Source organism: Geotrypetes seraphini, chromosome 8, assembly GCF_902459505.1.
Source record: "Geotrypetes seraphini chromosome 8, aGeoSer1.1, whole genome shotgun sequence".
In the NCBI taxonomy this organism is placed as follows: Eukaryota; Metazoa; Chordata; class Amphibia; order Gymnophiona; family Dermophiidae; genus Geotrypetes; species Geotrypetes seraphini.
Window position 1 is genome coordinate 50,406,289 of NC_047091.1, and position 26,604 is coordinate 50,432,892.

Sequence of the window (26,604 nt, forward strand, 5' to 3'; positions counted from 1 at the left end):
TGCAGCAGATTCAGGAATGATGCATGACCACATTAAGAACAGCGTGTGGTTGTACATGCTGTACCTTAGAGGGAACACTGGGAACAGTTGGCGCTTTTGTCAGCTGGAAGCAGAGATAAGCAGCAAGAATCTTAAAATCTACAAGTTCTGAGTTACATACAAATCCGACTTAAGAACAGCTTTAAAAATGTAACTCGTTCTTAACCCGTGGACTGCCTGTACACATAGACTAGCACAATCCGCCCACATTCCCCTGAATTCTATAAATGGCGCTTTGAGTAGCACACGCAAAATTGGGCATGCGCCCACCTTAACGAGTCAATTAGCACTGACAATTGGCTTCTTAGCAAGCAATTATTAGTGCTAGTTGGTTTTAATTTAAAATTATGTGCATAAATTTACACACAGGTACCAAAAAGGGATATAGACAGGGAAGGCCATTGGAGGATCGGGGGTCTTCCTCACAGTTACGTGCGTAATTATAAAATAAGGGGCATCTGCGCCTAGCTTTAAGCGTGAGGTTTTGCACCATATTTCCATCGCACCTAAAGTTAGATGCAGCTTTCACACGTAAGCGCTATTTTATAATCCGCGCCAAACTATAGGCACTGTTTATAGAACAGCGCTTAGGCGGGGATTTTTTCTTTTGGCACTAATGTTTTTGGCACAATATATAGAATTCAGTCCACTGTGCCCAAACTCCACCCATTTGCATGACCACTGGCAAAACATGTGCCATTATTTCAATATGATGAAAGATGAGAGACTGACTACATTGGTAATAAATGCCAGCGGGGAGAGAGCTGATGACAACTTAGAAAAACGCTCAGAAAAAGTGAAACTCTGAGGGGGGTGAATACCTCCCCTTGGGTAAGAGTTTACAATCCAATCATTGCATTTGCTATTTAGAGCATCACTCTCTGACCGCTGGTAAAACTCAATTGTTTCAATAGCTTTGATTGACAAAAAATTTTGTTCAAAAAGTATCATACACAAAATCTCTTGCTCATTGAACGATACTATACACTTATCTGTGCAAGCTTTTAAGGATTGTGGTTGTAAGGGCTCTAGGGGTCTCAACGTGGCCCCGTTTCGATAATCTTCTTCAGGAGACCCGATACTGCACATTCTGAAACCCTTTTGCTAACGTATCTTTTCATCACGTCATCACGTTCCGTCGGAGGTCACCCCTCCTCCTCACAGTAGTATAAAACCAGTGAGGAGTGAAGCGGTCTCCGTCGTTTGGACTTTCTGAATTTGGCAAATGGTATGTGGATAAGGATTTCAATTTCAATTTTTCATTCTTATGTTCTATTTGTTCATTTACAGTGCTTCCTGCTTGCATTATTGCTATAAATTAGTATAATTTCTTCACAACGCACTGCAAGCATAACCTGTGCGCTGTGACTGATAAAATGTTCGTTGTAATTCTAGATCATCTCTTGAAAAGATACGTTAGCAAAAGGGTTTCAGAGTGTGCAGTATCGGGTCTCCTGAAGAAGATTATCGAAACGGGGCCACGTTGAGACCCCTAGAGCCCTTACAACCACAATCCTTAAAAGCTTGCACAGATAAGTGTATAGTATCGTTCAATGAGCAAGAGATTTTGTGTATGATACTTTTGAACAATTTTTTGTCAATCAAAGCTATTGAAACAATTGAGTTTTACCAGCGGTCAGAGAGTGATGCTCTAAATAGCAAATGCAATGATTGGATTGTAAACTCTTACCCAAGGGGAGGTATTCACCCCCCTCAGAGTTTCACTTTTTCTGAGCGTTTTTCTAAGTTGTCATCAGCTCTCTCCCCGCTGGCATTTATTACCAATGTAGTCAGTCTCTCATCTTTCATCATAAATACTTTTACTGACTAGGGTTTTCATATATGAGTCCCTGTAATTTTTTGTAACGGCATTATTTCAATATGGGCATATACTTTACTGCTTAAAATACTACTACTACTACTATTAATTATTTCTATAGCGCTACCAGATGTATGCAGCGCTGTACAGTCATGAAGGAGACAGTCCCTGCTTGAACGAGCTTACAATCTAAACAGACAAGACAGACAAACAGGGAGCCATGGATACAGTTAGGGAGAATTGTTATTCTGCTGACTGCAGTGGGGATTAGGGTTATGGATTGAAGACTATATCCAAAAAGTGGTTTTTCAGTCTGTTTTTAAACAAGGTAAGGAAAGGGGTTTGGTGGACAAACTCAGGTAATTTATTCCAGGCATAAAGGGCAGCTAGATGAAAGGAACAAAGTCTGGAATTAGCAGTGGAGGAGAAGGGTACAACTAAGAGCAGCTTATCTGAGGAACGGAGTTCTCTGGGATGTGTATTAGGAGAGAGAAGAGAGGAAGATATTGAGGGGCAACAGAGTGAACACACTTGTAGGTTAGTAATAGGAGTCTGAAGCTTCTCATCACCAGCTGGTCTTAGGAAATAAAGCAATCAGCTTTTTCTAGTTCATCTGTTAAATCTAAAATCCTTATTCTAGCAGTCCTCTGCTTTAGCTGAATAATCAATTTTAAACTGCCATATTTTTTACAGGCTTTTTACCTGTCCAAGGAAATCTCTATTTTCCTTCAGTAACCAAGTACGTGCCCCTTATAAAATTACCCTCTTTCTATGACTGATAAATGGGAGTTCTTGGGACAGGGGGAATGACTGTATGTCAATAAATGCCTTTTTTCCTGTCTTCATGGCTTTGACGCTACAAGAGCCCCTGTTGAGATGGCTTCAGATCTGTTCATGTGTTGCCGCCGTAAAGCTTTTTCAGGATGCTGTATGGAAGAAAAGGATCATTATAAATTCCTAAATTCTTACTACATGCTGGCTGTAATTCCCAGGTACGTCTTTAACGTCTCAGCAGCGCTAATGCCTCCGTATCGCTAATATACACAATAATAAATAGAGGGGACTTCCCTTTTGGTATGTTCTTACTGTTCGTTGCAGATAAAAATTCCAAGGGGAAAATTAGGTCCAAAGTGAGCATTTAAAAAAGAAAATCTCCAGAGAAGATTGGTTCAACTGCCCCCCACTCTGGCAATAAATACCTCCCTTGCTAGCCATACACTGAAAAAATAGAAATGCCTGAGCCCTAGGGAACATGGACACCTCTAAAGATCTTTTGAGTTGTCCTCTTGCCTGTGCCGGCCTTTTTCTCTCTCCCTTGCCCCAGTGCTGTTGTTCAACCTCGAGACTCAAGGGGCAAACAGGCATTCCCCTGCTGTGATAGCTGAGAGCCACGTGGACAGGCGCACTGGTAGGAGCCATCTGTGTTCAGGCAATGGCCATTGACGCAGACAGCAGCGGGCTCCTCGGTTTCTTGGCACTCATTGATGTCTGGAGAAGGAGGAAAGAAAAGAGAATTATAAAGAGTCTTCCATCTGAGTGATTTAAGCTTTCCTGTAGTTGGATGCTTTTATTGCTCAGATGCTGTTTTCAGAGCTGAAATAGAAAGAAAGTTGTTCATCTCGAGGGAGAAAGAATTTAGATTTAAGAACATAAGAATAGCCTTACTGGGTCAGACCAATGGTCCTTAAAGCTCAGTAGCCCGTTCTCATGGGGGCCAATCCAGGTCACTAGTACCTGGCCAAAACCCAAAGAGTATCAACTTTCCATGCTACCGATCCAGGGCAAACAGTGGCTTCCCCCATGTCTTTCTCAATAACAGATTATGGACCTTTCCTCCAGGAACTTGTCCAAACCTTTCTTATAACCAGCAGACATAGCATAGTTTGCAGACATAGCTCAAGGTGAGTTACCTTCACGTGTGGTGGGTATTTTCCTGTTCTGGTAAGCTCTGGCATAGCAAGGGAAGGGCGGTGGGGGTGGTCCTCCCCAAAATCACAAGGAGCTGCAGTGGGATTTGAATCTTGCTTTACTGGCTCTCAGCCTGTCATTAGTTTAACCACAAGGCTACTCCTTTACCCCAGTACTTGACTTAGGCCAGTAGTTCTCAAGTCGGTCCTGGAGCAAGCCCTTGTCAGACAGGTTTTCAGAATATCCATGAACTTGATTTGCATACACTGCCTCCATTATATGCAAATTTCTTTAATGCATATTCATTGTGGATATCCTGAAAACCTGACTGGCAAGGGGATTATTCCAGGACCGAGTTGAGAAACACTGACCTAGGCAACACTCCATGAGAATAATAGCTAGCACACATTCAAAACAGCTGTGGAATTTGTTGCCTGACCAAAGCAATTATTAAATAAACTTAAAACTCTAACTGGGTTTAGACAAGTTCCTAGAAGATACGTCTGGGTGTGAGCTGGTATTTATGACTTACTACTACTAATTATTTCTATAGTGCAGCTAGATATACACAGCACTGGAGTACTGTGTTCAGTTCTGGTCGCCGTACCTCAAGAAGGACATGGAGGTACTTGAGAGGGTCCAGAGAAGAGCAACTAAGCTAATAAAGGGCATGGAGGACCTCTCATATACTGACAGACTGAAAAAGCTAGGGCTTTTCTCCCTGGAAAAGCGGAGACTTAGAGGAGACATGATAGAAACCTTCAAGATCATGAAGGGCATAGAAAAAATAGACAGGGACAGATTTTTCAAATTAAGGGGATCAATAAGTACAAGGGGGCACTCAGAGAAATTGAAAGGGGAGAGGTTTAGAACAAACGCCAGGAAGTTCTTTTTCACACAGAGGGTGGTGGATACATGGAACGCGCTACCAGAGGATGTGATAAACAGGAGCATGCTACAGGAGTTCAAAGAAGCTTTGGATAGGTACTTGGAAGACAAAGGGATTGAGGGGTACAGATAAGAGTAAAGGTAGATTATAGGGATGGGATTAGAGGTAAGTTACAAAATTAATCAGGGACCACTGTTCAGGCACTAGGCCTGATGGGCCGCCGTGGGAGCGGACCGCTGAGCAAGATGGACCTCTGGTCTGACTCAGCGGGGGCAACTTCTTATGTTCTTATTAAAGACGTAAGAGACAATCTAATCTAATACACAATTTATTAATTGCACTATACCAAAAAGGTTCAAGGCAATTTTCTTTCTAAGAGGTGTAAAAAGTAATGGAAAATCCAGTGGCACTAACATATGACACTGTGCTATTTGGCACTATGATGAGAGCTAAAAGCCAAATATCATCTCATAATAATAAACTTCTCTTTATTATGACAGGGGTTGCCATATAGCTTATTTTAAGGAATTGGAAAAACTGGGATAGATTGAACTATACCTTTTGGTGGGAGTCTCTCTGTCACGTTTTTAAAATGGAATGTATTATGGCTATACAACAGGGACATTACAAAATTTTCTGAAGATTTGGGAGCCATTGACAAAATTTTGCAAAGAGTTATGTTGATTTTGCCCTTTGGTCATGCACGTCTAGAGTGGGTTGGAATATATTTTTTAATTCTTTAATTTGAGTGCAATTTTTGAATATGAATATGGGGGGTGATATATTTATTTGTCATAGATTACAATTTGATTGATTTTAAGTGATTTCATAGTGTAATATGATTGTATAATATGTTGCACTTATGTATGGCTTAAAAATGAAGATATTAAAAAAAAGAGGCTGTAAAATCTACAGGAAAATATAAAAAGAATCAATAATTAAAATATCATCATAACATGAATATTACATCAAGTCATATAAGCTCGATAGAGCTTAAAATATGATCAGAGCAGATAAACAGGACAAATAAGGGATTAGGGATTTGCATACATTGGGAATGAATAAAACAGACATGGGTACTTTACAAGTGAGTAGGAGTTAAGACTTAAAAGCAGCCTCAAAAATATGGCCTAAAAATTTACGTGGGTTATAATAAATCATTCATAAAATTAAACAAATCAATAATACATTATACACAACACATAAAACAAACACATCAAATACAATACAATAAACACAATACAACAAACAAAATACAACCTAACAATATACAATAAACAAGGAACCTAACCCACCATCCTCAGTAGCTCAGAAGGCACCAAATAATGAATAAGCCACACCACAATTGAGATTCTCCAGGTAAGGGCTGTTCTCAGAAAAGAATGGGGAGAACACAACAGCCATCTAACAGGGAAGAGTAAACTCTTTTTGGTGGCTTAGAAACCCCCTTTTTTCAGAAAGACAATCTAAAAGAATAAAAATGGGCCATAACAAGCTGGAGACGGGCATTAACCCTCGCTCTGAACATTGTGCCAAACCCTGCTGTCATATTGGAAGTCATTGCCTGTGCAGTAATGAAATGTGAATGAGTGAACTGAATGCTATGTGATAGCCTTACGAATCTCTTCAACCGAGGTTGAATTTAGATGGGTTACCAAAGCAGCTGTGATGTTGATGTGTATTTTTAAGACCAAATCCGTAGTTCTTTTCACATTGGCTGAAACCTCTCACTCAGTTATGAAATGGGTGAACTGCTTGTCTACAGAGAGGCAATATTCAATGGAGCCAAATTCACACACATAAATCTAGATAAGTAATTTGGATATTCAAAGAGATACTTGTATTTCTCAGAATCACAGTTTCATGGCTCACAGATATACATATAGGGTTATTATATTTGTGGAGACAAAAAAAAAAGAAAAGAAAAAAAGGACAAGAGACCCCTATCCAAGCCCCACTCATACCCCACCCTGGTACTACCCAGATACGTAAAATAATGGGAGCTTATGCGCACAACCTCTCTCTTTTTCTCCCCAGCCCCTCTCCCATGGAATCAGCCTGCAAGTCCACCCAGTTTGCAGGACCAGCTTACATGGAGTCTGGTGGCTCTCCCCTTCTTACCTATCACCCACCAAGTGTACTTTCCTGCCACTGAAGGCCCCCATTGCTAGTAATTTCTTAAGCTCTTTCGCTCTCTGGCTTTTCCCGCTGCACGGAAACCTCCACAATATCATGAGAGGCATCTCCATGCAGTAAATCTGGAAGAACACCACCAGTGTGACTTCTGTCTTAAACAGCATACTGAGCCTCCCCTAGATTATTGCTCCTTTAGGTCCCGGCCAAGCTGCAGAGCTCCCAGAGAGAGAGAGAGAGAGAGAGAGAGAGAGAGAACCCCTGGTCTGGTATCTGGCTTGTGGCCTCCCTGTCTGTCCAGGAAAGGCACAGAGATGTTGCGAGGCCTGCTGCAGGAAGGCTCCGAGGCACCTCATTCCCCACCCAATCTCTTCCCGTTCCCTAACATGCCTCTCCCCCGAGTACACTTCTGTCTTTGGGAGGATAGGTTCTTCTGAGGCTCCACAAGAGTAAAGTGAAGAGGCCTAGAGGATACCTAGGACCTACGAATGTTGATTCCAGGACATCCTCAGGCGGGAGTGGGGGGTGATGTAAGCTGGCCCTGCCAAACCCGGACAAACTCCCCAGTTTAAAAAAACTGTCCGGTAACCTGGACAGTCCTCTAAAAAAAAAAGGACATGTCCGGGTTTTCCCAGACGTATGATAACCCTATATCTTTAAGTCTGCTATTTCTGCATAAAGTTAAAGTCAAAGAGATACTTGTATATCTCTGAGTCACCAAGTATCATGGCTCACAGATATACAGATATCTTTAGGCTTTTTAAAGATAACTTTATCAGATATCACGCAGGTAGGAAGGCATTTTTTAAAATTCACCGTTGATAATGGTGAGACTGTAAGGGATTTGGATTCCCCACCACAGTGGCTCTCCCCTCCTGATGAAGCCAAGAACAATGAAACTTAAGTGGGGGGGGGGGAGTCTTTATGTGTTTATAGTATGAAGTTACACAGAAATACTTTTAAAATTAATAGGAGGAAATATTTTTTCACTCAGAGAATAGTTAAAGCTCTGGAATGTATTGCCAGAGGTTGTGGTAAGAGCGGATAGCGTAGCTGGTTTTAAGAAAGGTTTGGACAATTTCCTGGAGGGACAATCCATGGTCTGTTATTGAGAAATAAATAAATATAGGGATATATATATATTTTTTTAAATTGTGATAATAACTTAAATAACTATATTCATATCACAATTTAAAAGAATTGATTATTAATTTAAATAGTGTTCAGACCCACAACCTTAGTGTTCTAGTGTAGAAACACACAACACCACTGTTATTGAGAAAGACATGGAGGAGGCCACTGCTTGCCCTGGATCGGTAGCACAGAATGTTGCTACTTCTTGGGTTTTGGCCAGATACTAGGGACCTGGATTGGCCACCGTGAGAATGGGCTACTGGGTTTGATGGGCCATTGGTCTGACCCAGTAAGGCTAGTCTTATGTTCTTATGGGTAGTAATGCACAGGAGACAAGGCAGACCATTAAAGAAGTGGAACCGCCAGCCACACAAGAAAGATAAGTACACAAGTACCTAAGTCATTTTGAGAATGTATATCTTGAATGGGATTTGAAACTGTGACAGGGAGAGTGGTTCAGGAATATTGATGTGACTATGATGGTCCCATGATAACCCTTGCCTAACCTGTGGCATTTTGGTTATGGGTCTGAGTACATCATATCACCAAAAAAAATTGTAATAGTTCACAGCTGGACTTCTGTTTTGGGGTTTCATTATAGAGTGTACACAAGTACAGTTGATTGGTTGTACTCCTAGAGAGGTTGGTGTATGGATATCTCTGAGTCACTGGATACCTTTAGGCCTGGTATTTCTGTGGCTCAGATATCTAGATAAAGTAATCCAGATATTGCTACTTCTCTGGCTAACTTGAAACCAAACTGCTTTTGGAACACCCATTTCAAGGCTCCTTTATTCACATAGATAAAGTTTGACTGAACACTCATTTGTCCTGGCCAAAACTTAATCCACTGGCTGCTGGACAATTTTTTAACTTATAAAGCTACCCAGCTAAGTAATTTTGAATAGTGCTTTACTGGCTCCTTGTTTAAAGTTTAAAGTTTATTTAAAATATTTGTTATAATCGCAGTATCCAAATCCAATGCGATTTACAAAATTAAAAAAGAAAAAAAAAAAATTTCCAACAAACAGGACATTAAAAACAATTATGACGTAAAAACACTGATGAAGAGGAGGGGGGAAAAAAAGAAAAAAAAAAAAAAATGGATTAAATACAATTCGAAAATAAATAAAAAGGATGGGTAAGGAAACAAAAGGTTGGGGAAGATAAATCCCACCCCAAGCTTCACTTTCTGAAACAAAACATTGAAAGACACATAGGGGACAGCTCTTACCAACACATGCCATCTGGGTCATGTCCAGTCGGTAACCATCATGGCAATCACAGGTATATCCCTCAGGGACACGAATGCAGCGTCCATTTTCACAGCCATTGAGGATCCCGCACTCCTCTGCTTGCAGCCCCTCAAACTGCTCGTATCGCCTTTCTGCAGGAAGGGGAGAGAGGTCCCATAAGGTACCTGACTTGCTTCATGACTATGAAGCTTCACACTTGCTCACCATTTCCTGTTGAATTGTCTGGTCTAATCTACAAGTCCTGAACTCTTTCCTGCCCACATTACATCCCCTGTTTTGCCTCTGTTCGCATCCAGCTACAAGCCTTTCTACCTGGTCTTCAATCTCCTGATCCTTTTACTGTCCACAACCTATGTTACTACACCACATCTCATCTCTCTCTACCTTCACAATACCAAGCTTTCACAGTCTCTGTTAGCAAAGGAAAAGTGAATAACTTGCTCAAAGTCACCACAGAGCATGGTGGCAGCAAAGGACCCTGGGTCTTTGGATATCACAATAGACAGACAATGCTTTACCTTCGAAAGCTTCACTTGGACCCCTGGATCGTTCCGGCAATACTGAGAAGGGCCCAGTCTCTCTGGTTCTGGAGTCAAAGCCTGCAGCACTGGATGGGTTCCTTGGCCGATACAGAGAATCAGGGGATGGGTTGCGGGGATCATAGACAGGGACAAGGGACTGTTCTTCTCTGAGATCTGAATAGGAGGAGTCACTTTCAAAATCAGGAGAGTCATAGGATGGCGGACTGTACAGTGAATCTTGGCCTCCGTAGACTGAGGAGGACCTGCCATCATATCCAATACTGCCACCCCCTAGAGGATAGCTCTCATACCCTGGTATAATTCCAGGACGAAGCACACGAGGAGGGCTGTTGATAAACAGATCTGGTCCATATGGCACATTATATCCAGGTGCAAATTCTGGACTGTACTCATAAGGGCTATAAGGGTTCGGCCTTGGTGGTCCATAAACAGGTGGCCTTAAAGCACTGCAGAGGGCATCATAGTCATCTGTAATGACAAGAAAAAATTAATCCCACAGTTTGCTCCACTTGTATTTTGTACCCTATCTTACACTTTTTCTGGTGTATATATGCTGATGAAATGGCCCTGCGGATCCATCTGGAAACCATGGCCTTGGACGTTGGTTTGCCACATCGAGCCTGACTAGTCAGACAGTTGGAACTCATTAGTAACCTCAAGATATCTCAGAAGGACTCTCCTCACACCCAACTTTTTCAGAATCTGGTCCTGCTTTTTTAATCCTGTGGACTGGAACGCTGGCAATCTTACTTACTGATTGATACGGAAGACTGAAACAACCTTCAGCAAAAAAAGAACAAAACCGCCCCATTCTGTCCCAGCCCCGCCCAGTTCTGCTTCCAGCCCCTCCCCATTCTGCCTCTAGCACTGGCCCATTCCGCCCTCCATCTCCGTCCCCAGAAAGCCTCCTCTCTTTGCGATGAACTCCAGCCAAGTCTGGAGGGCCAGGAGCATGTGCATAAGCGTGTGATGTCATCTGCGCATGCTCAGAGGCCCTCTTTATGCCGCCAGAGCTTGTAGGGGCTTTCCAAAACCCGGACAAATGCTAGGTATTTGGAAAATCCGTCCAGGAGCCCAGGCAGTCATCTAAAAAGAGGACATGTCTGGGTTTTCCTGGATGTCTGCTTTCATTATTGACCCCATTATTTCTGTTTGAAGAGTTAAGGCAAACTTTTCCCTGTCCCTCTTCTCACCAGAATCTCGAGCAGGGCAGAGGGCACAGTTCATGCCCCATGCCTCTCCATATAGGCAGCAGCACTCCGTGTAGGTCATTTGCCTGTTCAGCAGGGGGCGTGTGCACACCAGGTCTGGCCCCACTTCTTGCCAGCAGTAGGCCAGGTTTTCATCTAGGAAAAAACAAGACACTCCTCAGTTTTCATTCACACAATACACTGGGAGGCATTTAGACAATCACAGTTTAATACAGTGCATCGTAAACTATGTACAGATTCCAGATGTGCCCCGATGAGATGGTGGTAAGGAGGAGAGGTGCAGGCACTGGCTGACTGCTTATAGGATATGCTTCACGTGGCGAGAGGCACGTCCTGTAGGCAGGCAGCCGGTGCCGATGACCCTCCTCCTCGCTATCGTCTCTCCTCCTCTCCCCACACCTCCCTTCCTCCAGGATCCCCCATCAAAGTAACAGCTTCAGGGTCGCAGCTGGAGGGCCTCCACCCATGCGTGGACGTCAGCGTGATGACATCACGCATGCATGTGACATCATCGCATCAACGTCCTTCTGGCTGGGACACCAGGTTTAGTGTGCCGCTGGCCAAAAAGTTTGTGGGACACTGGTTTAATAGGTTGGCATACGTATAACTCCTCCTTATCGTCATCACACTACCTTCCTACCAACTCACAGAGATGAATGCAACACCTGTCTCTCTGCTCACTTCTGGGATATTTCCCATACCTGCCAAACCCCTTTTTTTAAAAAAAATCCTACAAATTTCACACTGCCGTTATAATTGCACTGAGAGGGAATGCTGGGTCAGAAAGAAGGACCACATCTTAAAACAGGAAGCTGCTGCATAGTTCACCTGTCCTTAATATAAAGGGTTACCCAGACATCCAGGAAAACCTGGACTTGTCTTCTTTTTGGAGGACTGTCCAAATGACCAGACGGACTTTAAAAAAACAGCTGTTTGTGTAGGGTTTCGAAAAGTGCCGAGCTCGAGGCCGTGTCTGGAATACCTCCGAGCATGTAGGGATGCGACATATGCGTATGCGTAAGACATCACATTGGGGCAAGCTTGGAGGCCTTCCAGACACGGCCCTGAGATTGAGGAGAGAGAGAAGAGGTTTGTGTGGGGGTGAAGCTGGGGCAGAACAAGGTGGGGCTGGGGCAGAACTGGGAGCAGGACCTTATGTCCGGTTTTTTGACTCTATGAAATCTGGTAACCCTATTAATATACCCTGATATCTGTGTAAAATGCATTGTTCTTTTCTGCAAGTCTGTGGTGCTTTCACTTTAATTTTGCTACCTGTACAATTCAACTAGGCTTTGATACCATTTCCAATCACAGCAGGCTTCTTATATTATAAGTAAGATCTCCAGGAAATTTTGTGTGTCTTAATATTCACTGGTGGTCCTGCTTATCACCCTTGTGGAGGGTAATTTTATAACGTTGTGGCTAGGTAATATGGGGGTAATAATAATAAAAAAAAAAAAAGTCTAAAAAGTGTCCTAAATGGCTACTTGGACGATCAAAAAGCCTGATCGTCCAAGTACCCATAACCAAAGCTGGTTTTTAGACGAATCTAAAACCAACTTAGGCCTTTCCCCTGCCTCTAAACGCACAGAGAGAAAAGAGGTGTGTTTAGAGGAGGGGAAAGGGCGGGCAGTGGGCGGGAGGTGGGCCGACCTACACCTAGCCGTACAACAGGTATAACTAAAACATTAACAGGTTGCCTAGTCGGCACTTAGACCTTTTTCACTTAGATGAAATAAAACCAGGTCTAAGTGCTGAAAAATGGGCCGCTGAGCTGATGGCTGCTGGTGCCATCAGTTCAGCGGCCTGGCAACCTAACCATCGCGGCAGGAGAGATGCCTCATCTCTCCTACCGCGATGCCATCACTCTTCTACCCGAACTGCCGCAACCCGCGGCAGTTCCGGTAGAGGAGTGATGGCATCGCGGTAGGGGAGATGAGGCATCTCTCCTGCCGCGATGCATCACTCCCTCCCCCAACATCGGGGCAAGAGGGAGCCCAAGCCCTCTTGCCCCGTCGACTCCCCAACTCCCCGACAATATCGGGCCAGGAGGGAGCCCAAGCCCTCCTGGCCCTGGCGACCCCCCCGCTTGTTGTTCGGGCCAGGAGGGAGCCCAAACCCTTCTGGCCACGGTGACCCCCTACCCCCACCCCGCACTACATTACGGGCAGGAGGGATCCCAGGCCCTCCTGCCCTCGACGCAAACCCCCCTTCCCCCAATGACCGCCCCCCCCCCAAGAACCTCCGACCGCCCCCCCAGCCGACCCGCGACCCCCCTGGTCGACCCCCACGACACCCCCACCCCCCTTCCCCATACCTTTGGTTTAGTTGGCTGGACAGACGGGAGCCAAACCCGCCTGTCCGGCAGACAGCCAACGACGGAATGAGGCCGGATTGGCCCATCCATCCCAAAGCCCCGCCTACTGGTGGGGCTTAAGGCGCCTGGGCCAATCATTGAAGCTCATCTGCCATCTATTTGCCCAATCACTCAGCTTGTTCAGATCCCTTTGCAGTTCTTTACATTCCTCAACAGTTCTAACCCTGCCTAACCTCAATGGAATCTAACCGCATCCACCTGTACTTGCTAAGATCCATTCCATCCCCACAACTAATCTCCTCTCTCCCCACCTATACCTGCAGGAGCTGACGCTATTATTTATTTGCTCACAGCCTCTGTTTCCTCCCAATTCCAATAGTCTCTTGTGATTTTTTGGGATGCTATTCACTATTCAGCCAATAAGTGTTCCAAGCCTCAAGTCTGAAATTCCAGCTGCCTCTCTGGGCATTCCAAGTCTCGTTCTGGAGTCACCAGAGATTTTGACTACACTCCCACAGAAATCCCACAGCAACTTCTTCCATCCCCGTGGGAATTCCGCAGGAGTCTTGCAATACCCATTCCAGTCTCTTTACTTAGAGTTCTGTGTTCACTGCTTGATGACTGCCTAATACTTCCACCAATCTCTCATGCTCATTTGGACTCAACTAAGGAATCTGCTTTTTTATTTTGTGGCGCCTTCCCTAGGGAATTCACTTCTACAGGCACTCCAATCTTGAACCATCTTTCCGAAGATTTAAATTAACCCTTAAAACCCATTTATTCCTGCAAACCTTTTCCTCTGCAGATGGCGGCAAGCAGCTGTCAAGGACATGAGATCCTTATCTACTGCTATTACTGCTTTCCCTTTTGCTCTAATTTTCCTATTGAATATTGGATTCTTTTTCCTTTCTGATATTTTTGTCTTGTAAACAGTTTTAGTATGTGTGACAAAAAAAGGCGATATATCAAGTTTAGTAAACCATAATTATTACAATCAAAAGGCATGGTTCACAATCAGCCATAAACCAGAAAGAAACTATTTTTTTTTTCTTTATTGATCACCTTTAGTGCAACTGTGCTCAGGTAAGCTTGTAAGCTCTTTTGGGAAGGGGCTGTGCTCCTATACTCTGTGGAATAAATGTGATTAATCTGACTGTTTCATACCCAGAGTCTGGCTGGTGTTTGTGATACAACGCCTTTGAGATTCATCCAGTATCAGGGGGGGATCACAGGTACAATAGTAAGATCCCACAGTATTTATACAACGACCCCCTATACAGGCCTCTTCCTCCTCTCGGCATTCGTCATTATCTGCATGAGAAACAGCGAGAGAAAATATCAGAGAAGTGTTGCCACCCCGGGAGGAAAAGCAAGACTTTCACCTAATCTAATCTAATCTAAGGCTTGGCTTTATATACTGAGTCATCATTCTAAGAAAGCTTGACTCGGTTTACAATAATTAACTTAACAGATAAAAAATAAAGGCTGAATTTCAGAAAAATTAATTTTCAAAATGTTTAACAAATAAAAGTACAATGTACAAGGCAACTGCATTATGACGCTGTAGAAATGTTCTGATGATGTCAGAACACAACCTGGGCTTTGAACGCTATTGTCGCTCTGCAGTAACTAGTGAATTTAGTCCAGTAAATATGTACGATTCTAGCTGGGAATGGCAAAGCAAATACAAAATGCAAACAATGCAGTACTGCGAATGAGACATTTTGTTCAGGAGTTCTGGTGCTTGTGTGGGGCTATGAGTTTAAGAGCGAAACCCTCAGTGGCTTCTATGCGAAGAGCAGCCTGGCATTTACCGATACACTCCAGTCGATGGATATCGTAGTAGTAGCCATTGGCACAGTAACAAGCATAGCCGGGCACCTTGTTCACGCAGACACCGCTCTTGCAAATCTGGGGCCCAAATAACAGGCACTCATCAGCATCTATGAGAGGGCAGAGAAAAATATCAACATGTGAGCTAGGGGATTACAGGGTACAAGTGAGCATCATGACATCTATCACAAACCTAGACGGACTTTCCTTCAGGCATGCCCCTCCTTAAGGAAGCAACTTTCTGTTACACCCCCAGGCTTAAGGTATAGAAAATTAGCCATCCCCGGACAGAGAGAAGAACAGGTGCCCATGAGACACCATCTATCCTTTTTATCTGCTGCAGATTGTCCTCCATCTGAAATGAGATGGTGGTGAGCATAGGGTCATCATATGGCTCCAGAAAAAGGAGCTATACAAAACAAAACAAGGGAGTAGACAGGCCCACTCAAAATAATATCATCCGATAACCCAACTACAGTGGTATCTAACCTAGGGTTACCAGATTTTCGTAAACAATAATCTGTACTCATGGCCCCGCCCCCAGGCCCGCCCCATTCCACCCGAGTCACGCCCCATTCCACCCTCCTCAGCCCTGCCCCCCTCAACCTGTTTGCTCGTAGGGACGACATCTGCGCATGCGCTGGTGCGACGTCACCGTGTTACATCCGCACATGTGCAGATGCCGTCCCAACAATCGCTTGTTGACTTTTCAAAACCCAGACAAAACGCCGGGTTTTGAAAAGCTGTCCGGACCCCCAGACATGTCCTCAGAAAGGAGGACATGTCCAGGGAAATCTGAATGTCTGGTAACCTAACCAGCTCACACGTGTTCAGAGTCACAAAGTCAAGAGTTAAAGGAAGACCTGTAACGGGTATCAGACCACCCAACAAACACCTTATGTTTGTCGGAAAAATTCCTCATTTACCCAACGGTGCCTCCACCTCCTATTTTGTTCATTATTAAGCTTTTTATCAAACGATTTTTTTTCATTGCTTATTTCACTATTGGAATTCTTTTATATTCTTTTATATTATGCATATCTCATATGAAAAACCTTTTACTTAGCTTTTTTGCATTGGTAACCTAACCAGCAGTATATACAGAAATTATGATTATAATCTTTTATTGTTTTATAAGGAGGCAAAAAGTCCTCAAAGGGTAAAGCAGAGCCAGTATAGTCAATGGTGCTGCTGTGGTGACCCATGATATAATCACAATATATTTCTGATTTTGTATCGTTATGTTTTTCACTCTTTGTTGTTTATAGCACGAAATGCTGGTATAACGGCAGTTAAAGCACAGCTCTTTCCCCTGAGAGCCAGTGATGCAACAGATGCGCTCTGTAGGGATTAAAGTTTTTATTTTTGATATACACTGTTATATGGATGGAAGGGTTGTTTTTTTAACCTGTGATTATATCGTGGGTTACCATGGCAGCACCATTGAATATACTGGGTCTGCTTTACCCTGTGAGAGCTTTCTTCTTCCTTATAAAACAATAAAAAGTTACAATCATAATTTCTGTATATACTGCTGGTTAGGATCCAGATATACTAGATAGGCTCTATATATACTACTAGTCTTATAGCCCGTTACATTAACGGGTTCTAGAATATATGTGTGTGTGTCTCTCTTTATTTCTTTCTCTCTCTCTCCTTAGCCGCTTTCTTTCTTTCTGTATTTCTTTTTCCTTGGCTGTCCATCACCACCCCTTGCCTGCTCCCCGTCCATTCTCCCTTCCTTTAACCTCCCCTGTGTCCACCACCACCCCTTCACTGCTCTCCTTATGCAGCAGCAGCCCTTCTCCCTTTGTTTTACCTCCCCCCTGTCCATCAGCACCTCTTTCCTTCTCCCCCTGTCCAGCAGTAGGCGTCCCTTCCTTTTTCTCCCACCCTCCTCCTTCTTATCTCTATGATACACTTACCTTGCTCTGCCCCTGATCAGAGGTTCCCGACAGTTGCCCAGTTGCACCCATTGGAAAAGTTCCTTTGCCGCATCCCGCACCCCTCCTGACACGACTCCCGCTGTCTTTCTTTCTGTCTGTCTCTGTCCCTGGCCCCCTTTGTCTGTTTGTCTTTCTGTATATCTCCCTGCCCCTGTGTCTTTCTTCTTTTCTTTCTGTCTCCCTTCCTCCCTCTGTCTGTCTGTCCGAAGCAGCATTCCCTCCCCCTCCATTTCCCTTCCCCCACACCAGTTCCCTGTGCACCTGCCCCTGTGTCTTTCTTCTTTTCTTTCTGTCTCCCTTCCTCCCTCTGTCTGTCTGTCCAAAGCAGCATTCCCTCCCCCTTCCATTTCCCTTCCCCTACACCAGTTCCCTGTGCCTGCATTAGCGTTTCCTCTACCCCCTTTCCCTTCCCACAGTCGCGACTACAAACGCGGGCCCGAGTCCTTTGCCGCCCCCCCTTCCCTTCCCGCAGGCCCGACTACACATGGCGATTCAAGCAGCATGTGCAGCAGTGTTCACATGCTGCTTCGGGTCCTTCTTCTGCCCTGATTTACTCTGGCACGTCCGGAGCAAATCAGGGCAGTAGAAGGGCCCGAAGCAGCGTGTGAAGACTGCTGGACACACTGCTTAAATCGCCAGTCAGGCCCGCGGTAAGGGAAGAGGGGAGGGGGGCGCGGCAAATGAGTCGGGTCCCGGGGGGGCGGAAAGTTGCTGGGCTCCTCGGTGGGGGCGCTGAGTGGCTGCGATCCCTCTCCTCCCAGACACCCCCCCCTCCGCTGGAGGAACGGATATCGGCAGTTACAGCCGCTGGCTTCGGCGTCTTCTATCCACTGCGGCCAACCCTAGCGGAAAGAGGAAGTAGTCAGAGAGGGCGGCCGCAGTGGACAGAAGACAGCAAAGCCAGCGTTATCTTCATTTAAAAGCAGGTGAGCCGGCGAGAAGGAGGAGGTGGTGGTTTTGGCAGTGAGTGAGGGCGGGAGGGGGGAGTCGCCGGCTGTGCTATGCTTTCCCGATCGCAGTGACGCTGCTGTTGGTGTCAGAGCTCGCCGCCTTCTCCGACCTTCACCGGGCCCTTTGAAAGCAGCGCTAGGTGGAGAGTAGGGAGGCTGTTGTGAGGTAATATGCGCGCATGCGCACTCGTGCGGCCACATCCCAACAGAAAAGGGATCAGGGAACACGCTTGTCGCGAGTGCGCATGCGCAGGCTAGCATTTTATTATATAGATAGCTGGATCCAGAAAAAGGAGGACAGATTCATAGGAGCCAACTTTTCAAAATAATTGGGGGTTGAAAAGTCCCGCCTCAGCCCCTGCCCCCATAATAATAGTACTAATTGTAATGACATTTTTCCCATTCATTTTTCATATATACACACAATATAACCTTATTAACAATACATAATGGTTAACCTCAAAATTAAACTACACTGAATGCTTCTCAATTAGAGAATGACACGGGGATAAAATTTGTCTCCATCTCTGCCCCGTCCCAGTGAGCTTGGTCCTGGTCCTCGTTTCTGAGAGCTCTGCCCTGTCCCCGTGAGCTTGGTCCCTGCTCCTGCAAACTGTATGATTGCATCCACACAAGCCTCAAATAGTTATGATTTTAAGTTGAACTTATTTTATTAAAGTATACAAAGAAACAATATTCTGTACAATTTTCATTTCATAAACAAAAATAATACAGAGCAAGGACCAACAAAACTCCTGTCTCCCCTCCCCTCCACAAATATCCCCTCCACTATCGAGAAAACTGAATAAGCCAAATTATTACAGAATGCTAACAGAATAGCGCAGTCACACATGGCAGGAATAGTGTTAGGGGAGGGCAACTAGGGCAACTGTCCCCTGGTCAGAGAGAGCCCTAAGCCAACTGGAAACTAAAGAAGCACGGCCTGGGCTTTGTGGTCCTCAGTTATATCTAACACTAGCTCTAGCAGGATACATATTTCAAATTTGATATATTCTAATCACAAAATAGAAAATAATTTTTTTTTTCTACCTTTTGTTGCTCGTCATTTTATTCTTCAAATCATGTTGCTCTCAGGTGCTGGTCTCTGTTTTACCTTCCCTTAACTCACTTGCAAGGGTCTCCTGACCATTTGACATTTCTTCTTTGTCCATGCTCACCATCCATCTTCTATCTCTGTGTACTGTATGTATTGTTTCACCATGTTCAGCATCTCCCTTCTCTATGTTTCCTATACATCCCTTTCTAGTATTTCCCCTGTGCCCATCTCCCTGCCTTCATCATCTTACCATTCTATAATCCCCTCCCCCTGTATACAGTATCACTCCTCTATATCCCTATGACCCCCTGTCCAGCATCTTCTTTCTGTGATCTTATTCTCCCCCATGTCTAGGCATCTTCTCTCTGTGTCCATATACCCTCCCATATCTAGCATCACTCCTCTGTGTCAATATACCATCCCACGCAGCATTCCCCTTTTTGTCCCTGTTCCTGAGTTCCCATCCATGCTCACCTTCTCCCCTCTCTTATTCCCTTACACCAATGTGTCTCTCAAATGCTTTCTTTCCTCAGTTTCTTCATTCTCTTGGTTCAGTTTTTCTCTTTCTCTTTCCTTTTCTTTCTTCCTCCTTGCAGGTCCTGCACCTCTCTCCCTTCCCTCTAGCCCCCTTCCCATGGGTCCAACATGCTACATCGGAAGGAGAGACTCAGCAGGAAGAAGGTCCCGGAGCAGCCCTGTGTACATGAAGCTTCTAGGAGGCTGGTAAGCCTGCCCCAGGAGGCGCAAAAGGGCCGACCCAGGAGAGTTGCAGGTTTGTTTGCTTGGTTTTACGCCGGTTGCCGGATCAGGAGTGAGGGAGGGGGCTGTTGGACTCACGATGGGGAGGGAAGGGGCTGCTGGACTCACGAGTGGGAGCTGCTGGCTGGGAGGGGTAGGAAAGGAGGTGACTCATGGCAGACCCTCTACTGCAGGGACAAGGCCATTCACTGCTCCACAGGGCGGTGAAAAGTCTTTTTTGTCCCCCTACCAATGGCAACCAGTCAATTTTTCCCCCATTCCTGTGGGTTACCCGTGACTACCTGTGGGAAACAGTAACCGTGTCATTCTTCATTCTCAACATTCATTCCTACCAGAACACCTGGCCTTGGTCACACATGCAGAACACAGGTAACCCCTATGCAAATACAGGACAACAAACTAAAAGAACTAATATACACAAACAAAACCCTATGATCAGACTCTACATGCAGTACAACACCAGAGAAATAGAAAGAAAAGAATATCTTCCTGAACAGTGCAAAATATAGACAGCAGATATAAAATCTCAATACTGACATATTTCAATCACTAAATTGAAAATAAAATCATTTTCCCTACTTTTGTTGTCTGATGATTTTATTTTTCTAACCATCTTTTCCCAGTCTCTGACTGCACTTCCTTCTGTCTGTGCTCTTGTGTTTCCAGGGCCTTCTTATCCATTTGCTGTTTTTCTCTCCTTCATTTTTTGCCCTATATCCATCTGGCATTAACTTAACATTCAACTTTCTTCCATTTTTCTGCTTCCTTCTCAAAATCTATCTCCTTTTCCATGTCTTCCCTTCCCATCTATCTGTGTATACCATCTCCTCCCTCTTTCTTCTCCCATATTCCTATCTATCCATGAGACACATTTCTTCTATCTCTCTTCTCTTTCACACCCATCGCTTTGCACAATTTCCTTCCTTTCTCTCCCATTCCCCTCCATTGAGGTGCACCATCTTCTCCCTCTCTCTACCTCTCCCTTGTTTTGACATCTCCGTTTTCCCCATTCCTTCCTCCTATGGCATCTTTCTCCTCTCCTTCCCACAGCCTAGCATCTCTTTCTTTCCTGTGGTCCATCTTTCTCCTTCCCCTCTCCCCTTCCCGCAGTCTGGCATCTTTCTCCTCTCAAGCTCTGGCATCTCTCTCTCCTTCCCTCTCCTTTCCCTTGATCCAACATCTTTCTCCCTTCTGGTAGCTCTAATCTCTCCTTCCTGCAGTCTGGCATCTCTCTCCTCTCCCTTAGTCTGGCATCTCTCCCTTCTTCCCTCCTCATCCTCTCACTCTGCATTTCCCCCTGCTCTCATCTATCCACCTCCACCCCTGGGCTAACTTAAAATAGCTCCAGGGGGCCCAACGGTCCAAGCATTTGTCCATTCTTCCTCCCTTCCCCTCATCTTCCCAGTCTTCTTTCTCCCAAAAAATCTTTGTTCAGGGGGATCCCGGCACAGCAGCCATTCTCATAGGCTGCCGGTGTTGCTTTCCCTCTGCCGTGATTTGCCCAAGTGGAAACAGGAAGTTGCATCAGATGGAGACAGATTGTGGCAGAGAAAAGCTTTGAAGCAACACCAGCAGCCTGTGAGGATGGCTGCTGTGCCCCCACCCCCCCCCATCCTGGAAAAAGAAGATTTATTTTTGAAGGGAGGGAGATGGATAGAAGGCCATGGTTATGTGAGGTCCCAATATTATTGGGGGTGCTCGGGCACCCACAGCACCCACAGAACTGGCACCTTCGGACAGATTGAGGCATCTGGGTTTACTTCCATTGAAAGCAATGGAAGTAAAACCCGGATGTCTCAATCCGTCCTCCTTTTTCTGGAGCCATATGTTAACCCTAGCGAGCAGCATTTCTCACCTCCTCCTGCTGCTGTGTTGTCTTCTGCAGCTGGAACCATGTAGGGCCTGTAGTCTTCAAAGACCTGCCGGCCTTGAAGGGTCATTTATTTGGATTCATGTATTTTTCAGTTGTAGTTCAAGCTGAGTTACATTCAGGTACAGTTGATATTCCCCTGTCCCTAGAGAGTTTATATGTCTAAATAGATAATATTAAACTCGTGGCAGTTTTTATACCTTGATATTACGTGCTGGAATAGGCAAGCATTCAGTGGCCGCTGGAAGTTATCTGAGCTGTGTAGTAAGGGTGGGGGAGTGCCCAGGTGCATCTTGCTCACCTCCCATTGCTTCCAGTATCACCTCTATGCTGATGAATCCCAGATCTACCTCTCTGTGCCAAATATCTCTACTGAAACCCAGACCAGAGTCTCAGCCTGCCTGTCTGACACTGCCATGTGGATGTCTCACCGCCATCTTAAATTGAATATGGCTAAAACAGAGTTGTTCATCTTCCCACCTAAATCTACCTGTTTCCTTCGTTCTCCATCTCTGTGGACAACACTCTCATCCTTCCTGTTTTGTCTGCTTGTAATCTTGGGGTCATCTTTGACTCCTCTCTCTCCTTCACCGCCCAGATAAAACATATCACTAAAACCTGTCACTTCTTCCTCTATAATATAAAATCCAACTCTTCCTTTCTGAGCACGTCCTCATCACCTTGCACTTAGACTACTGGAACTCACTACTCTCAGGCCTTCTGCTTAGCCATCTCGCTCCCCTCCAATCTGTCCAGATTTCAGCTGCACGACTCGTTCGGGGAGAGTTGCTTTATTTACGTTACCCCTTTCCTAAAGTCACTTCATTGGTTTCCCATCCATTTCCGAATACAATTCAAGCTCCTCTTACTTACAAATGCACTCACTCAGCTGTGCCTCACTATTCTCTCTTCACTTATCCCCCCTCCCTATGATTCCCCCCCCCCAGAGCTCCATTCTGCTGATAAGTCCCTCCTATCTGTGCCCTTCTCTTCAACTGCCAACTCTAGACTCCATTCCTTCTGTCTTGCTGCGCCGTATGCTTAGAACAAACTGCCCGAATCCCTACAGCGGGCTCCTTCTCTGGCAGTGTTCAAGGCCCAGTTAAAATCCCACACCTTCGAGAATGCTTTCGACTCCTCATTCCTCTAACTTTGGGTTCTGCATCCCCATGTCATGTCTATCTGTCCAAGTTAGACTATAAGCGCTTCCGAGAAGGGACCATCTATAAATGTCGAAACGTGCAGCGCTGCGTACACCTTTCAGCGCTTTATAAATGATATGTAGTAGTGGTGGGTGCTGGCATCTCTTAAATGCACTCCCCCCTCAGTATCCCTTCTAGTCTTCACTGGCAGTGAGCAGGAACTCCTTCCTGCTGCTTAGGGTGGCCCCAGCCCTCTCTCTGATGTAACTTCCTGTTCACAGAATCAGGAAGGTGATGTCAGGGCACAGGCTTAGCCTGTGCGAGCAGTGAGTAGGAGACCCTGCTCACTGCTGGTGAAGAAATGAAGACTTGAACAGGTATGGGGTGGAGGGGGGGGGTGCATTCACTGTTTCTTAGTACTGTCAATATTCAGTGCTGGTACCTAGTTGCTATTTGGAAAAGACAGGACAGCTATTTTGTTGTTGTGACTTGCCCAACATGCTGAATATTGGCAGTATGGTACCTGGATAACTTCTAGCTTTACCTAAGCTCTGCTCATCCCCCCTAATGACTGGGCCTGGTGTGTGCTAGCTATCCCAGTAGCAGGTGCTGCAACCGAGATGACTAGCTTTGAATACTGACCTCTGTGTTTGAGCCTGAGGCAGTGAAGGGTTAAGTGACTTGCTCAGAATCACAAGAAGCTGCTGTGGGATTTGAACCTTGGCTTCCCTGGATCTCAGCCTGATGCTCTAACCATGGCAGGGAGCAGGGAGATGAATGTGGATATGATTATGCTAGGGGTTGAAGGAGATGTGAATAAACTGGGGAAGATGGGGGAGGGGGAGACAATAGCTGTGATTTGATTATGCTGGGGTAGGGCTGAAGGGTTTAAATATTTCACTATGCAATTCATTAAGCAGTGAGATCCAGTGGCATAGTAAGGGGGCGGCGGTCCGTCCTGGACACTGTCTTCGTAGGGGTGTGGCACCTGTCCTCCTCTGCCCCCCACACTCCTTCCCCCCACTACTGCTTTCCTTCCCCATATCTCGGTAATGTTCCTGGTGTGAGCAGCAGCCCCCAACTTGCTGTCACGCCTGCGTTGGCTCTTCTTCTGACATCACTTCCTGGACCTGCGCCTAAGGGCAGGGAAGGAGCGTGTAGGGGTGGGGGTGGAAAAACAGAGGGCAGGGGAGGGGGCACTACCGCCCTGGGCACCTCTCACCCTCGCTACGCCACTGGTGGGATCTCACTGTTGGTGACCAGGGCACCCTGCTGAGAAGTGTACCTGCGTAGCTTCACACTATCTTCATGGGCTGGAAGCAAGAAGGTGGGCAGGGGCACACAGTCTGGCACTGGAGAAGGGCAAAGGGAAAGCCAGCCTGACTCGGAGAACACTGGTGTATGAGCCTCCCAAAACTGCGACAGAGGGAGTGCTGTTGAGTCTGTGCTGGGAAGGAGGCCAACAGTATTTAAGTCACTCTTCATTTTATAACATGTAAGTCCTCAGGCAGATTACAGCACAACAAAATCACAAAAAGAATATGATGGGTGACAGCTGGAGTATGCTAATGTGCTTTATTATTACAACATGTTAATACCACTCTTCTCATACTGTATATACAAGCTCACAAGTTTACTTAACACACACTACATCTATACATCTTAACTTCATCCCCTCCCATATTATATAAACTCAACGTCCTCCCCTCACCCATCTCTTCTCAGTCATAATGGCAAACTATTTTTCTCCCTTAACTTTAATTTCTCTTGATCCAACTGCCCCACCTCTTACTTGTTTGCTTTAGCCCTGACCCCCATTTATAAGAACATCTCTTCACCAGTCCCACCAGGTCTCCCCCCTCTCCCCCATAAAAAGAAATCCTTTTACATCCTCTTTAGAAGAACATCTTTTTACAGACCCCAAAGTGCCCTTTTATTCTTCATTATTACATATTAGTAAAGAAGAGAACTGTATAAATTGGCTACATGCACCCCCTGTTGGGGGAAATAAATATTGCATCACATTACAGGCCGTTTCTCAGTGTGGAGACCTACCTGTGAAACCTTGACTGGACATCAGGTACCCTGTGCCCCCAGGACAGAGAGACTGATAATCCACTGGAAAACAAAAGAAGGGGTTTTAGTACATACTATGAAACTGGCTTCTCAAACAGGTCTCAAATCAAAGGCTAAGCATGCATCACAGTCTGAGGAAGGGGATAGAGAGATTGGTCCAGTATATAAAGTTCCACACTGACATCAGCATTTAAACTTTGTTCATAAATTCATAGCACTCCCAAGTTACTATTGGAGCGGTCACCATCTCTTTAAAGTTAAGCCTAAACCCATAACTTATCCCTTTAGGGGTAATTCTAAAAGGACTTACCAAATTTTAGTGCGTAAATGATGCCAGTGTTCTAGTCATTTATTCACCTATGTGAACACCACCATATACATGAACAGTTTCTGGTTATGTGATATTCTATAAGTGTGCCTCCTCCATATAACTGTGTATTTGCAGGTGGGTGTTCCAGAGTTTGGCTGGGGTGAGGGTTGGGTGCATGTAAACACGCATAGGGGTTGATATTCAAAGTGACTGAACTAGGCGGGAGAAGTTCTTGCCCGGTTAAATAGCCCGTGCAGGGCTATCCAGTGGCACCTAATTGGATCTTGCTCTTGAATAACCCCTCTAACCACCTAAGTCTAAACTGGTTTGGTTGTGGGCCGTCTAGGGGCAGAGTTGGCACTTATGAGAACATAAGAATAGCCATAATGAGTCAGACTAATAGTAACATAGTAGATGACGGCAGATAAAGACCCAAATGGTCCATTTAGTCTGCCCAACCTTACCCTCTCTTTAAATTACTGATTTAATTTAAATTTTCCTTCTTCTTAGCTATTTCTGGGCCAGAGCCCAAAGCTCTGCCCGGTACTATGCTTAGGTTCCATCTACTGAAGTCTCCATCAAAGCTCACTCCATCCCATCTAAACCATCCTAGCTGTCGAAGCTCTCCCCAGCCCATCCTCAACCAAACGGCCATATAGGGACACTGGTCCATCTACCGTATTTTCACGCATATAACACGCGCGTTATACGCGTTTTTACCTACCGCGCATACCCCTCGCGCGTTATATGCGTGAGCGCGGTATACAAAAGTTTTCCTACATAGTTCCCACCCCGCCGACGCCCGATTCACCCCCCCCAGCAGGACCGCTCGCACCCCCACCCCGAACGACCGCTCGCACGCGCTCCCACCCGCACCCGCGATCGGAGCAAGAGGGAGCCCAAGCCCTCTTGCCCGGCCGACTCCCCGACAATATCGGGCCAGGAGGGAGCCCAAACCCTCCTGGCCACGGCGACCCCCTACCCCCACCCCGCACTACATTACGGGCAGGAGGGATCCCAGGCCCTCCTGCCCTCGACGCAAACCCCCCTCCCTCCCTCCAACGACCGCCCCCCCCAAGAACCTCCGACCGCCCCCCCAGCCGACCCGCGACCCCTCTGGCCGACCCCCACGACACCCCCACCCCCCTTCCCCGTACCTTTGCTAGTTGGCCGGACAGACGGGAGCCAAACCCGCCTGTCCGGCAGGCAGCCAACGACGGAATGAGGCCGGATTGGCCCATCCGTCCCAAAGCTCCGCCTACTGGTGGGGCCTAAGGCGCGTGGGCCAATCAGAATAGGCCCTGGAGCCTTAGGTCCCACCTGGGGGCGTGGCCTGAGGCACATGGGCCCAACCCGACCATGTGCCTCAGGCCGCGCCCCCAGGTGGGACCTAAGGCTCCAGGGCCTATTCTG

At 45.8% G+C, this 26,604-nt stretch overlaps 1 protein-coding gene across 3 annotated transcripts in view; it reads right to left on the bottom strand.

Moving 5' to 3' along the window:
• Positions 1 to 2,283: 2,283 nt before the first annotated feature.
• The window catches only part of LTBP4 (latent transforming growth factor beta binding protein 4), a 506,304-nt gene continuing 481,983 nt past the window's right edge, over positions 2,284 to 26,604 (bottom strand). Inside the window, exons 28-35 of one of the 3 annotated variants that reach the window (XR_004540381.1) lie at positions 24,861 to 24,923; positions 15,063 to 15,191; positions 14,413 to 14,559; positions 10,914 to 11,066; positions 9,697 to 10,188; positions 9,157 to 9,309; positions 3,119 to 3,346; positions 2,284 to 2,784 (exon numbers count right to left, since the gene is read on the bottom strand). Coding sequence is in view for 2 of the 3 variants with exons in the window: in XM_033955323.1 (XP_033811214.1) it covers positions 3,192 to 3,346; positions 9,157 to 9,309; positions 9,697 to 10,188; positions 10,914 to 11,066; positions 14,413 to 14,559; positions 15,063 to 15,191; positions 24,861 to 24,923 (1,292 nt within the window). In the remaining variant the exon portion in view is untranslated. Of the gene's footprint in view, positions 3,347 to 9,156; positions 9,310 to 9,696; positions 10,189 to 10,913; positions 11,067 to 14,412; positions 14,560 to 15,062; positions 15,192 to 24,860; positions 24,924 to 26,604 lie in introns of all 3 variants that reach the window. The other 2 variants (XM_033955323.1, XM_033955322.1) reach the window with 2 other exon arrangements.